General features: G+C 44.2%; 1 protein-coding gene across 1 annotated transcript; it reads right to left on the bottom strand.

Moving 5' to 3' along the window:
• Window positions 1-1,933: 1,933 nt before the first annotated feature.
• LOC110148803 (cytochrome P450 2G1) lies at window positions 1,934-13,263 on the bottom strand. The gene is made up of 9 exons (XM_070451582.1): window positions 13,084-13,263; window positions 12,125-12,287; window positions 10,311-10,523; window positions 8,217-8,377; window positions 7,790-7,966; window positions 6,509-6,650; window positions 4,292-4,479; window positions 4,021-4,162; window positions 1,934-2,455 (listed from the first exon to the last, which is right to left on the bottom strand). The coding sequence occupies exons 1-9, from the start codon at window positions 13,261-13,263 to the stop codon at window positions 2,274-2,276; spliced, it is 1,548 nt and encodes a 515-aa protein (XP_070307683.1). The 3' UTR covers window positions 1,934-2,273.
• Window positions 13,264-14,499: the final 1,236 nt, after the last annotated feature.

The following is a 14,499-nucleotide window of genomic DNA, read 5'->3' as shown; positions in this document are numbered from 1 at the left end:
ATTGCCCTCCAATAAAATGATGCACTCCCAGCTGTGTCTAAACCTCTGTTTTCCCAGAGGACTCAGTTTACCTATTGTCCATCATGGCATTTGTTCTCTATCATGTGTGTGGGCATGCGTGCTAAGTCGCTTCAGTCATGTCTGACTCTGTGCAACCCCATGGACTGTAGCCCTCCAGGCTCCTCTGTCCATGGGATTTCCCAGGCAAGAATACTGGCGTGGGTTGCCGTGCCCTCCTCCAGGGGATCTTCCCGGCCCCGGAATCGAACCCGTGTTTCTTATGTCTTCTGCACTGGCAGACAGGTTCTTTACCACTAGTACCACCTGGGAAGCCCATACCCTGTCTCAAAACTCTCTTCCAGTTTTGAGAAAATCCCCTATTGTATGCCTCTTTATCAGAAGAAAGTCTTTGCCTCCAGCCACAGCAGCTGAATGGGTACCATGAATTCTTCCTCACCACATCCTGACTGTGGCTTGACTAACTGGATCATCCTGCTGGGACCTTTGACTCTTGCTGGAGGAAGTGACACAAAAACACAGACAAACTAGGAAGTTGTCCACAGTGGTTTCAATGGGTCGAGAGTTCCAAGGCAGTCGTGTTCAGTGCCTGGGGGTTGGCTGGGTGGCGATGGCAGCAGCAGCCCCTCGACAGATGATCCTGGTCATTCCTTTGGGTAATGTTCTCCTGACCCAGCTGTTTTTTTGCTACTCATATTCTTAGCCTGGCTGTCCAGAATTCACATAGATTTTGTGAGCAAACCAATCATCTTCCAATAGCCAGCAGACTTTTCTACTTAAAATAGCCAATGACATTTGATGTTGATTAAAAACAGGAACCTTGGCTGTTAGGGGACTTGGGAGTCTCTGGTGGGGGGTGTCACGGTGAGAAGGAAGCTGTAAAGGATGAGCTGTTATCCCTAGAGTGATACTCGAACCCCCTCTTTCTCTCATGCCCTACCTTCAATACAGTAGCAAATGCACTCTCGTGTTTTTGTTTAGTCAGATGTGTCTGACTCTTTGCAACCCCATGGACTGTAGCCCACCAGGCTCCTCTGTCCATGGGATTCTCCAAGAAGGAACACTGGAGTGGGTTGCCATTTCCTTCTCCAGGGGATCTTCCTGACCCAGGGATTGAATCTGTGTCTCTTGTGTCTCCTGTGTTGGTAGGCGGATTCTTTATCACTGAGCCACCTGGGAAGGCCCTGCAGTCTGGTGCATCATCATAAATTGCAAACCTGTCATCTTCTCCCCACCTCCACTGGTTCTACTGTGTCTGGGTCAACACTGCTGCTTGTCGTAGCTTCCTGGTTGGTCCTTGCTCTGGTCCTTACGCCCTCCCTCAGTTCATTCATTGATAACAGCCGGCACAAGCCATTTAAAACATGTCAATACATGTCATCTTATGTTCTCCAACCCTCCCAAAGACCTCCACTGCACTCAAGTCCTCACGAAGGCCCCACATAATCTGGCCCTTTAACCCTTCGCCTTCATTTCATTCACTCCTATGCTCTCCCTTCCTCCTCTACTCCAGCCATACCTGTCTGCTTGTGGGTTCATGAGCACACAGCCAGTCTTTTGCCTTACAGCTCTCCCCTTTTTAATTGTTCTTCCAGGAACATTCCCTTCCCAGATGCCTGAACAGCTTGCTCCTTATAGCCTTGTGAAACCGCTCATGCCACCGATTTAAAATTCCAGTTCTGGAATTCTTTTTTCTTTTCTCTTTTTTTTTTTTTGAGAAATTATTTATTTGGCTGCAGCAGGTCTTAGTTGCGGCCTGCAAGCTCTTAGTTGTAGCTTGTGGGACTTAGTTTCCTGATCAGCTTCCCTGCACTGGGAGCTCAGAGTCTTAGCCATTGGACTATCAGGGAAATCCCTACTTTGCTTTTCTAATGCATCACACCATTTAAAAATTTTATTATGTTTATTTTTCATTATCTACCTTTGGTCATTACCGGGGAAAGGTCAACGGAACAGCATAACGACATGGAGGTCTACAATGAGAATTTGGTACAGATAGAAACCTAGGTGGAGGTGAACAAATGAACTTAAAATCTGCAAGCTTTTGCCAAAGTCTTGGCCAGGGCATTGCTTTTCTGATGGATGTAGAAGATATACAGCTCCATATTTTGGGATGACCCCTGCTGACCAGTGTAATAGTGCCTTCTCTTAGGATCGTTGTGAGAATTGAAGGGGGATGAAGAGGTTGGGTGCGCCTGGACACTGGGGCAGAGCTCTGTTCTCCGACGGTTCCTTCCATGTCCAATAGGGGGCGCTCAGCGGACCATGAAGCAGAGCTCGTAGGTCGGAGGGATGTTGCCAAAGCCTGAGACCTTGGGCGTGATGTCGATGTCAGCAGGTGGTACTAGAGAGCGTAGGGAGAAGTTTTGAAGGATGGAGGTGAAGTAGAGGAAGAGTTCCATGCGGGCCATGGCCTCGCCCAGGCAGATGCGCTTTCCTGTGGGCACAGAGAGGGGAGAAAGGGGGCGGGGGGAATAGTGGGGAGAGGCAGACCCGGAATCATGGAGAGGGTTCCAGTCTCACCACTGCTCAGCCCCAGCTGCCTCCTCTGTGTCTCTGGGGTCATGATAATACCCACTTTTTAGGGTTATCATAAAGATGCAGTGGGTTTCTACAGTTAATGCTCCGCTAGGATCTTCCACGTATATAGGGGGCTCAACACGTGGAAGCTACTTCACTGATGGCGCACATTCCAACAGACTGTAAGACAGAATGGTTGTAAAGGATCCATGCATTTAAAGTCTTTTCATTTCTGGTTCTTTTAAAGGTTTAGAAGTGCCTACAAGGTGCCAGACACTGGTGAGGGAAAACAAAAGCTCACACTTAGATAGTGCTTGATCTACCAAAAAAAAAAAAAAAAAGAAGTGAATGTATATACATGTGTAACTGATTCACTTTGTTCTACAGCAAATTCTAACACTACCTTGTAAATCAACTATACTCCAATAAAAATTTTAATAACAATAGTGCTTGCTGTTTGTCAACCACTCTTCCAATGCTTTGGAGAGATTAGTCTCCATTTTACAGACAGGAAGCTGAAGTAACTCATTCATGGCCCCACTGATGGTGTTTGTAAGTGGTGGAGTGTGCTGCACTGACATCAGGTTCAATATAGCTTACACTCAAATACGATTTTTCAAAGATATTGTGAGTTACCAAGCTGCTATTCATTGGGTATATCTTTCCTCTGCCTGTTTTATACTGTCGGCAAAATAAGAATACTTTAACATTTTTAAGTGGTTAAAAAATCAGGAGAAAAATAATATTTTGTGACATGTGAAAATTAAAATTCAAGTGTTACTGTGCATAGTTTTTTTATTCTGCATCCATCACAGACATGCTTTTTTCTTTTTATTGTTTTTTGGCCATGCCATGCAGCTTTCAGGATCTTATTTCCCCCAGGGATTGAACCTGGCCCCATGCTGTGGAAGCTTGGAGTCCTAACAACTGGATCACCAGAGAATTCCCCAGGATGGTTCAGCAGGTAAAGAACCTGCCTGTGACACAGGTGACATGGGTTCAATCCCTGGGATGGAAAGATCCCCTGGAGGAGGAAACAGCAACCCACTCCAGTATTTTGGCCTGGAAAATTTCACAGACAGATGAGCCTGGTGGGCAACAGCTCATGGGGTTGCAAAGAGTCAGACACGACTCAGTATCAGCATCATTATTTATGAATGTCTATGGGTGCTTTCACAGTACAATGGTGTAGACTGCATAGTTCAAAGACCAGCGAAACCTAAAATATTTTATATTTTGGCCCTTAGAAAAAATATGCTGGCCTCTATTTAGTGCAATTACTTTTCTAATTATCAGAGTCCATGGTCCTGATATTCCATCATTCTGGAATTCTGGGATTCTAGTATTGTATGAGTCTATGAAATAGCACCCAGCTTCCCATTCAAACCTGAATGTCAAATACAGACTAATGATTGGGGGACATATCTAGCGTGTTTCTGCAGAGCTGTTGGGGGTGGGGGGACTCAGACCATAGACACCTACCAGATGAAAAAGGCACAAAGGCTTCATTCTTCTTGAAGTGGCCCTGCTCGTCCAGGAAGTGTTGTGGATAGAAGGCATCTGGGTAGCGGAAGTATTTGGGGTCTTTGAGGACAGAGCCAAGAAGGGGAAAGACGTCGGTACCCTGGGGTGAAGATGGGCTCAGTTAGGAGAAATCAGTGTTGGAGTATGGAGAACGGTAGGGAACCAGGAGGAGTGGGGGTACAGTGGGGTACAAGAGGAGGCAGGGATGACAGCGGAGGTGCAGCTCCACCTTGGGCAGAAGGTAGCCTCGGAAATGAGTGTCCCGGATGACATTATGGGGGACGCCCATGGGCACGATATCTGTAAGTCTCTGGATCTCATGGATCACGGCATCTGTGTAGGGCATCTTAGCTCGGTCATCGACACTTGGGATCCGGTGTGGTCCAATCACCTGGTCAATCTCTTCGTGGATCTTGGCTGGAAAAAACCAGAACACACAGCAGACAAAGATGCAGGAGGTGTTTCTGGAGGCCAGGATTGGGTCATAGGTTTGTGTCTTCAGCTCTGTATGTATTCGGACTGTCTCTTTATTCTTAACTGTGGACACATTGGTGGGGCTAATAAACACTCTTTCCATTAGTCACGTACAGATGTGAGAGTTGGACCATAAAGAAGGCTTAGTGCCAAAGAATCAATGCTTCTGAATTGTGGTGCTGAAGACTCTTGAGAGTCCCTTGGACAGCAAGAAGATCAAACCAGTCATTCCTAAAGGAGACCAACCCTGCATATTCACTGGAAGAACTGATGCTGAAGCTGGAGTTCTGATACTTTGGCCATCTTATGCAAAGAGCCAATTCATTGGAAAAGACTCTGATGCTGGGAAAGATTGAAGGCAGGAGGAGAAGAGGGCAACAGAGGATGAGATGGTTGGATTGCACCACTGACTCAATGGTGAGTTTGAGCAAACTCTGGAAAGACGTATCTGGAGATACTGAAGGACAGAGAAATCTGGTGTGCTGCAGTCCATGGGGTGGCAAAGAGTCAGACACGACTCAGTGACTGAACAACAACAACAATGCATAAAGCCCATGGAGTTGTAAATTGCACATGTAATCCAGTATGCAAGTGATTGAGGTGTCCATTAGATATTAGATGATTTATATTAGTAAAAGACAACTCAGACAATGAAGGAGAAACTAGATGAGTCTGAATGGAAATGTTAGTCTCTCCCATTGTCTGTAACAAGAGAAATTTGTTAGTTTGTTTTGAATTACATTAGAAGGTATGCTCAGGTACTCAGTTGTGTCCAACTCTTTGTGACCCTATGGACTATATATAGTCTGCCAGGCTCCTCTGTCCATGGGATTCTCCAGGCATGAATACTAGGGTGGGTTGCCATTCTCTCCTCCAGGAGATCTTCCTGACTCAGGGATCGAACTCACATCTCCTGCATTGCAGGCAGATTCTTTACTGCTGATTCACCGGAGAAGCCACATTAGAAGGGAGAGGGGCCAAAACTGGGAATTTTCCTTTGGTGTGTAAATGAGTTTCTCATTACTGGAGTTACCCAACCACACCAGATTACAGTTTACTGGCAATGGATTCTATTTGATTTTGCCACTATAGTTGGCCAAATAATGGCCATCAAGGATAGTACCTTCTAATCCCTGGAACCTGGGGATGTTACCTTCCATGACCAAGGACAATTTGCAGATATAATTAACTTAAGGGTTTTGAGATGGGGAGATTAGCCTGAATAATCCATATTGGCTCTAAAAGTAACCACAAGTGTTTGTATAAGAAGGAGGCAGGAAAAAAAAAAGAAGGAGGCAGAAAGGTCAGTCAGAGAAGGAGATGTGACAATGGATACAAAGAGAGATTTGAAGATGCAATGCTGCTGGCTTTGGAAATGGAGCCCAGGAATGCAAGAAATACAGTTCTAGAGGTTGGAAAAGGCAAGGAGTCAGATCAACCCTGGTTTGACCCAGTAAAAGCCTATTTGAACTCCTGAAGTTCAGAACTGTTAAGATAATAGATTATTGTGGCTTTAAGCTACTAAGTTGCTCATAACTCACCACATAAGAAACTATCTTCTTGTAATTCAGTCACTAAGTTGTGACTCTTTGTGACCTCATGGACTATAACACGCCAGGCTTCCCTGTCCTTCACCGTCTCCCAGCGTCTGCTCAGATTCGTGTTCATTGTGTCAGTGATGCTATCTATAACCATCTCATCCTCTGCCACCCCCTTCTCATTTTGCCTTCAATCTTTCCCAGCATCACGGTCTTTGCATCAGGTGGCCAAAGTATTGGATAAGAAACCATGACAGGCACCAAGCAGAAGATGAAATTAAATGACTTTCCAAGCTAGAGATTCTGAGATTCCACATCCTGAGGTTCTAAAGTGTGAAGAGTTGAAAGCTGTGTGATTCTAAAGTTTCAGGATGATGTCTTCTTTCCAGTGGGGAATGAGGTCTGCCAGGTAAGCGGCTCAGGTGGACACTCACCTTCCACCTCAGGATGCTTCATCATGAGCAGCAATCCATAGCGGAGTGTAGAGCTCACTGTCTCAGTACCAGCGAAAAAGAGGTTGAGGGTGGTCAGGACCAAATTCTTGAGGTTGAATTCTGTGTGGGGGTTGTTTTTATCCTGAAAATGAGAGAGATGATAAATAGACTCACCATCTTCTGCCTTCGTCTTGTTTTCTCCCTGTGTATAAGGTAGGGCTTTGTGAAAACACAACAATGGGTGAACCAGGTGAGTATCTGGGAGAGGAAACAGTCAGAGCAAAGGTCCTGAGGCAGAGGTGTGTCTGGTGAGGAACAATGAAGAGGAGGCCAGTGTAGCTGCCACGATAGGTGGAGTGTAGTGAACAATGGGGAGAATGAGGGAGAGGGAAGTGGAGATTGTCTTGCCAGATTTGAAAGTTCTAAGACATTAGGGTACATGATTTCAAACTGTTGAAGGACTTCCCTGGTGGTCCAGTGCTAAAGAATCTGCCTTGCAATTCAGGGGTTGCAGGTTCGATCCCTGGTTGGGGAAGTAAGATCCCATGTGCCTTGGAGATACTGAGCTCTGGTGCACATGCTGCAACTAAGACCCAACGCAGCCAAACCAATAAATAAAAAATAAATAAAGCAAATTTCAATCAAATATCTGTTTGTCAAGAAACAAAACAAAACAAAATACCTGCCGAGTACAGAGGTTCTACAGTAGAAAAATAGAAATTTCTAAATTTATAAAATCCTAAGAATCCATGATGCATAGTTACTAAGTTTCTAAATTGCTATATCTCTAAGACTAAGCTTTTAAAAATTTTTGAAAAAAAAATTGATTTCTTAGCCACACCACGTGGCATATGGAATCGTAGTTCCCTAACCAGAGATAGAAACCACACCCCTTGCATTGGAAGCTGGGAAGACATTAAACTTTTAATTTTAAAGTTTAAACTCCAAAGCTTAGGCTTTAAATGTTTCAGCTTGGCAAATTCTAAGACTCTAAAAATGCATTCTACGCTTCTGTATTTGCAAGCCTCTGGTGTATCAGATTAGAAAGGTGTACGATTTTAAGTGTCCATGTTCTTAGAAGTTTTAGCTTCAAAGTTTAAGAGTGTAAGAGTTTATACCTTAACAGTTTCTATATCTCATCTATAAATAAAAGTCAACCTGGTGAAACAATGCTTGGCGCTTGACATACTGTCATCAATATGTTTACAGATGAGTCTAAAGTTGTAGGCGCTAGGGATTGGGGAGATAAGAGGAAAGGACTGGGGGCAGAGGAAGAGGGACCTGGTGCATCTTGATGAGGAAGCAATCAATGAAGTCCCGAGGGTTCTGGGGGTCAAGCGAGGCTTCGTTGATCTTGACCCTGGAGGCAATGAAGTCCTTGAGCTCCTCTATCAAGTAGTAGATGCGATTGTGTCTTCCTGGCAAATATTGCATGATTCCAGAATACATGTCATATAACTGTGGGGAATAAGCAAGGGATGTTTGTTAGCAATGGGCACCAGAGACCAGCCTGGGCTGAGTCTGGAGTCCAATAGCTGGGCTTAGCATCCAGCACAGGATCTGAAAATTGCATGAGGCTATTTGCTTCTTGGAGACCCAAGGCATCTTGATACTTGCCTCCCAAGATTGCGGGGAGGAGTTAGTGAGGAAGAGGCAGGGGCTTAGTTAACAGAGGTTGGGGGTGGACAGAGAGATGGCTGATGGGCACCTGGGCCCAGGAGGTGCTCATTTCTATGAAACTCTGGTTGATCATTTGCAGCAACTTCAGGAACTGCTCGTCCTCATAGTCAAAGCGGCTTCCAAAGACGACGGAACTGATGACGTTGGAGACAGTGCGGCTCAGGAAGAAAGTAGGTTCGATGCGAGCCCCTGAATAATGGAAGTTAGAGGCCATGAGTAGGAACATGGAATGTGACACCATTCAGTTGCAGATATGTGTCCTGGCTCAACTGCTTAATAGCATTTGATAGTGATTTCATGTTTGTGTTTTGAGTCTAACTTTCCCAATGTGCAGGTTGGTTTAATAAGCACCGGAGGGACTTCCCTAGTGGTCCAGTGGCTGAGACTCCATGCTCCCAGTGCAGGGGGCCTGAGTTCAATTCCTGGTTTGGGAACTGGATCCCACATGCTGCCACTAAAGATCCTGTGTGCCTCAACTAAGATCTGGTGCTGCCAAATAAATAGATAAAAATATGTGAAGATTAAAAAAATAGCCACCTCATTGGCTCATGAGCATTCAATGTTAATTATCAATGTAAAATACTTAGCACAGTGCCTGACATGTAATAAACATGTGAGAGATGCTGGTGGGGCTGAATCCTTATTTTTTGTTATTAGAAGTTAATTATACTGGGACTTCCTTTGTGGTACAGTGGATAAAAATCTGCCTGCCAATGCAGGGGGCACAGGTTCCATCCCTGGTCTGGGAAGATTCCATGTGCTGTGGAGCTGCTAAGCCAATGCCCCACAACTACTGAGCCTGAGTGCTCTAGAGCCTGAGAGCTACAACTACTGATTCTGTGCGCTGCAACTACTGAAGCCCTCTTGTCAAGAGCCTGTGCTTTGCAATGAGAAGCCCACACCACAACAAAGGGTAGCCCCTGCTCGCTGCAACTAGAGACAGCCTGCACAGAAACGAAGAACTGGCACAGCCAAAAATATTAAAAAAGAAGAAAAACAAGAAGTTCACTGCCCTGGAGAGTCACAGAGTTTTGGAAAGAAGTGGAGGTAAGGGATGCATTAAAAAATAGAAAAGAATGGCTAGATTCAGTCTATCTCTACCAATGATTCCATCTGCACTATTTAAAAAATAATTCTTCCCTTGGCCTCAGCTGCACCATCTATAAAACGAGATGCTGGTCAGGCCAGTGGGTATGGGGACAATTTCCCTAAAGCAATGCATATAATCACAATTAGTTTTGCAAATAATTTCTAGGGGTACCTGAGTATACAGAGTCTTTATGCAGACCATTTGGCACCCATGGAGCCCAAGGGAGGAGTCTAATGTAGAGAAATTTGTCTCTATTTCTGTATCTAATCTATTCATATCTGTATTTCTTGGCCTCTGTGTCTTTTTTCATTAGACCCCAGATATTCCAGATCTTATTTTTGGGTGCATCATGGATCCCTTTAAAAATCTAATGAAATGGTATAATGTTTCAGATTCACAAGTGAAAAGGTTCTAAAAATCTTTCACAACGATGTAAATATATGTAACACAACTGAACTGTACACTTAGAACAGTTTGTTGTTGAGTTGCCAGTAAATGTCCGACTTTTGGGGACCCCATGGACTGCAGCACATCAGACCTTCCTGTCCCTCGTCATCTCCTGGAGTTGGCCCACATTCATGTCCATTGATTTGGTGATGCCATGCAACCATTTCATCCTCTCATGCCCTCAGAAATAGAGGGGCAAATTTTTACATTATATGGTTTTTACCCAAATTTCGTGTTTTTGTATGTGTATGTGTGAATATATACCTAGTTAGATAGATAAACTTAATCCTATCACCACAAAAAGGCATAAACTCACATATTGCCAAAATCCGTACTTGATATGAAGAGCTCAAAAACTCCTGAAGATCCGCTGACTCAAGTCCCTGGACAAGGGATCTCTAAGGGCCTTTAAGTGTTAACTTTTAACATGGAATCTGGCTAGAAATCGCAGTAAATCCTTCATCTTCTTCATCCTTTCCCACTCCCAAACTTTCTCCCACTAAGGCCTATCTTCTCATGACTGAGCTCTCTACAACCCTGCCCCCCTAGTCCCCTTGGAGCCCTCCTGGCTGGTGTCCCACATACCCTTGGTCTTGCGTAACTCCACTAGTAGGAAGCCGGCCTCCTCCTGGATCCGCTCCTCAATGCTCCTCTTTCCCATCCCGAAGTCCCGAAGAATGGTCAGGGAGAAGCGTCGGAGAATCCTCCATCGTTCTCCATTAGCCAGAGCGACACCTGCCGGGATTTCAGGGTCAGACTCCCGTCTCCCCTCTTGTTTGTGCCCAGCTCTGTGCTGGACTGGGAGGGTGCCAGGATACGACAGCTGTAGGGAAACTAAAGTTCCCTCCCTACTCAGGACTGAGACGAAGGAGAAGGAATCAGGCTAGTAATGACTGTGGGAGATTAAGGAGAGTTTCTTACAGGCTAGAGATCTGGAACTGGATAACTACATATAATGGAAGGATGCCTAGGAATATGGGGGGAGATATAGATAGAATGGGCTTCCCTGGTGGCTCAGTGGTAAAGAATCTGCCTGCAATGCAGAAGCCACAGGAGATGCAAGTTCTGTCCCTGGGTCAGAAAGATCTCCTAGAGGAGGGCATGGCAACACATTCCAGTATTCTTGCCTGGAGAATCCCATGGACAGAGAAGCCTGGTGGGCTAGGGTCCATAGGGTCACAAAGAGTTGGACATGACTGAAGCAATTTAGTATACAAGCATAGGTAGAATGTCATATAGAGTACTTTGGAATGGGGAGACTTTATATATTCTATGTTCTACTCAGATTCTCTAGACATATGTGTAAGTGTTCACAGAAGATCATACCTGTACACTAATACACCCACACAAAAGGAGTTACCATGTAGTAAATAGTATTTAGAAGTTTCTGGATGTGCATGCATCAGTGAATTAATGTTTGGAAATTTGATGAAATGATTTTGATATATTAATGAATGGAAGAAAGTGTTTGTGACTGGAATGACTGATGTTAATGGATGGATGAAAGACTTCTGGATGGGTAAAGGGCTAATGGATGGATGGTTGGAGATGTATGGGTAAATGGCTGGAAAGGTGTATGGATGACTGAATGATTAATAGATGGATGAATGATGGAAGGAAAAATGAGTGGATGGATGAAACGATGACTAGATGGGTAAATGAGAAGATGATGTACAGATCAATTTATTGGAAAGATACTGATATTTGTATAGGAAGTCTAATGAATGAATGAATTTTTTGGTGGCTGTATGGATCAATGGAAAAATGGATGGATGGAAGGAAAGGTATAGGGATAAATGGGCGAATGAAAGTATCAAAAAATGGTGTGAGGCTGCTTGGAATTGAATGATGTGGGCAGTTAGAGATGTGCGTGCATGCTAAGTTGCTTCAGTCGTGTCTGACTCTGTGTAATCCTATGGACTGTAGCCCTCCAGGCTCCTCTGTCCATGGGATTCTCCAGGCAAGAATTCTGGAATTCTGCCTCTGGAGCCATTAGAGATTGATGTGTAGGGAACATTAGAAAGGTATCTGTGGAGGATGCAGAGACCTATGGGTTGGGTCTGTGTGTGTATATATAGGAAGATAAAAGGTAAGCTTGGGTATGAGAGCTTGGTGAATTACAGGAGTGCCATTCGTCCATCAAAAATAACACAAGTAACACAGACGACCCTCTAGAGTCAGACAGTTTGGGTTCAAAGTAAAATGATTCTACCACTTACTGTTACTACTGATGTTTCTTATTCTCAAATTCCTCATTTGCAAAATTAGGAAGACATTAATAGCTCTCAGAGAAGTCACAGCAGTAATTCATTTAGAGTACTTATCAAAGAAACGGGCACATAGCAGTACATTACACTTTGTGATTGCATTTTGTTTTTATTTTTGTTGTTGTTACCTACCATGACCTTGGAAGTTTCGCTCTATTGAAGCCAGTTCTCCACGGCCACTGAACTCATCTGCTCGATCTACCAGGGCCTCCTTCACTGCTTCATGTCCACATAAAACAACCACTGGCCGGGGACCCATGTACACGGTGAAGACTGGACCATATTTCTCCTTGAGCTGAGTGAAGGAAGACATGAGAGGAGGTGGCTGATTGCAGTACCAAGTGACAACCAGTCAAGGATTTTAGGAGATGGCGATTTCAAGGAACATGGGAACAACAGATAAAATTGAGTCCTGGGCTTGGAAAGGCTACTGATAAAGAGACACAGAAGTCTTGGCTTCTGTGATCCTGGGCAAGATCCCCCAATGCTGCTACAAGCCTTGGTTTTAGCATTGTAAAACAGTGGACCTAGATGAGATGGAATTCCAAGATCCATGTGTCTTGTCCTGAAGTGCTACCTTTTCTAGAATCCTAAGATTTCATGATACTGAGTCAAAGTTTGAAGACCAACAGAGTGCAAGAGTTCTTGTGTCTAAGGTACTGTTTATTCCAGGGACTTGCCTGGAGGACCCATGGTTAAGACTTTATGCAAGGGGTGTGGGTTTGATCCCTGTTCAGGGAACTAGGATCCCACATTCCTTGTGGCCAGAAAACCAAAACAGAAAAACAGAATCAATATTATAATAAATTCAACAATGACTTTAAAAATGGTCCACATTAAAAAAACTCTTTAACAAGTAGTGCAATGCAACATATTTTTCTTTTTAAAGAAGAAGTTACTGTTATTCCAAAGTCCTGAAGGTCTTAAGTTTCAATGTGCTAGGAGTCTGTGTTTCCAAGAGTTTAAGATTCTGGAATTCCAGAAATCTAAGTTTCTGTTTCCAAGAGCCTTTGTTATAGAATTCAGAAATTTCTACACTATCTGTCTATAGAATGAGTTGCTTCCAGCTGTGTGAAACTAGACAGACTCACCTTCATGAAAGACTGAAAAGTGGCATCAGTACGAACTTGCAACACATTCCCCAGGAAAGGGATTGGTGTGGGACCAGGCGGCAGCTTTCCCCCTTTGCTCATCCGTTTCCAGGCGATGAGGATGAGAAGATAAGACAAGCAGAGTGCTAGAAAGATGGTGAAGGCCCCTCCCAGCTCCATGGTGCCAGGTCGAAGGATTGTGCCCAGGGCACCAGATCCTACCTAAATACATTCTGGGAAATCGACTCTGCAGAAATCTGAACACCCTGGGATTCAAGTTTTCCGGGTATGGTTGTCATGAGGGAAGAGATTGCTTTATCTGGGGGGTAGTTATATAACCTATAATCTCCCACCTGTAAAAAGGTGGATTGAATTCACCCAGGGAAATCTACCGGGGACATGCCCCTTTCTTCGTATTTCCCGTCTCTCAGTTCTCCCTCAGCTCAGCTTCCAGTTAAGCTTGTCTTGGTAGGACCTGAGAAGCAGTTGGTGTCATTTTTAAGGCTATTTCATTTAGGGATCATACAATCTGAGTTCCATCTTTTCTTCATCAGGTGAGTCACATAACTCTCTTGGACTCAGTTTCCCTGTCTGTTGAGTAGGGTGAGCATACAGTTTTAGAAAGCCTTGATAGAAAACAGAGATGGCTCCTCTCTCTTTGTGCTTAGTCGCTCAGTCGTGTCCGACTCTTTGCCACCCCGCGGACTGTAACCCGCCGGGTTCCTCTGTCCATGGGGATTCTCCAGGCAAAAATATTGGAGTGGGTTGCCACTGCCTCCTCCAGGGGATCTTCCCAACCCAAGGATCAAACCCAGGTCTTCCACATCGCAGGCAGATTCTTTACCATCTGAGCCACCAGGGAAGCCCCCTCTCTCTTTGCCAGATCCTAATTAATTAGTTCTTTTTTAAAAAAAGAGAAAAATGCAAATTTAGAACAGTAAAAGAAACAACCCAATTGAAAGGGTTTAATTCAACAAGTCCTACTGTTTTTACTCAAGATAATATTAAATAATAATAACCAAAGTTTACCTGTGTTACTTTATCAGAACTTTACTGGTGGGTGTGTGCGTGCATGCATGCATGTGTGTGTGTGTGTGTGTGTGTGTGTGTGTGTGTGTGTGTTTTCATTTTCCAAGTTTGAGATGTAGGAACCACCTCTGAGACCCAGTCTCATCATCTCTAGAGACATGACCGAGTGATTGCTCTCTGTAATACTCTACATAATGGTTTTCCATCCTTTCGCACCAAATATTTATAAATTTTCTTTACTGATCTGAAACAAAATTCCTGGGAATTATATTCTACCTACACATGCTATTAAATACAACTCAAAACCCTTATCCTGTATGTTGATTCTCAGGCTTGGAAATTGAATCTCCTAGGAAGCCTGTAGATTTGGGTTAAGACTTGGCTGTC

The sequence above is a fragment of the Odocoileus virginianus genome, chromosome 20 (assembly GCF_023699985.2).
Source record: "Odocoileus virginianus isolate 20LAN1187 ecotype Illinois chromosome 20, Ovbor_1.2, whole genome shotgun sequence".
NCBI lineage: Eukaryota > Metazoa > Chordata > Mammalia > Artiodactyla > Cervidae > Odocoileus > Odocoileus virginianus.
The sequence above is the reverse complement of the archived record's forward strand: the minus strand, read 5'-3'. Positions and strand labels throughout refer to the sequence as shown.

Bases quoted from the DNA above. Each gene is read 5' to 3' on its own strand.
- LOC110148803 (XM_070451582.1), bottom strand. From the start codon at position 13,263: ATGGAGCTGGGAGGGGCCTTCACCATCTTTCTAGCACTCTGCTTGTCT. The intron at 12,288-13,083 runs GTGAGTCTGTCT...TCCTTCACTCAG, and splicing joins CTTTTCAGTCTTTCATGAAG to CTCAAGGAGAAATATGGTCC. The intron at 6,651-7,789 runs GTCCCTCTTCCT...TCTCATTTTCAG, and splicing joins TCCTCATCAAGATGCACCAG to GATAAAAACAACCCCCACAC.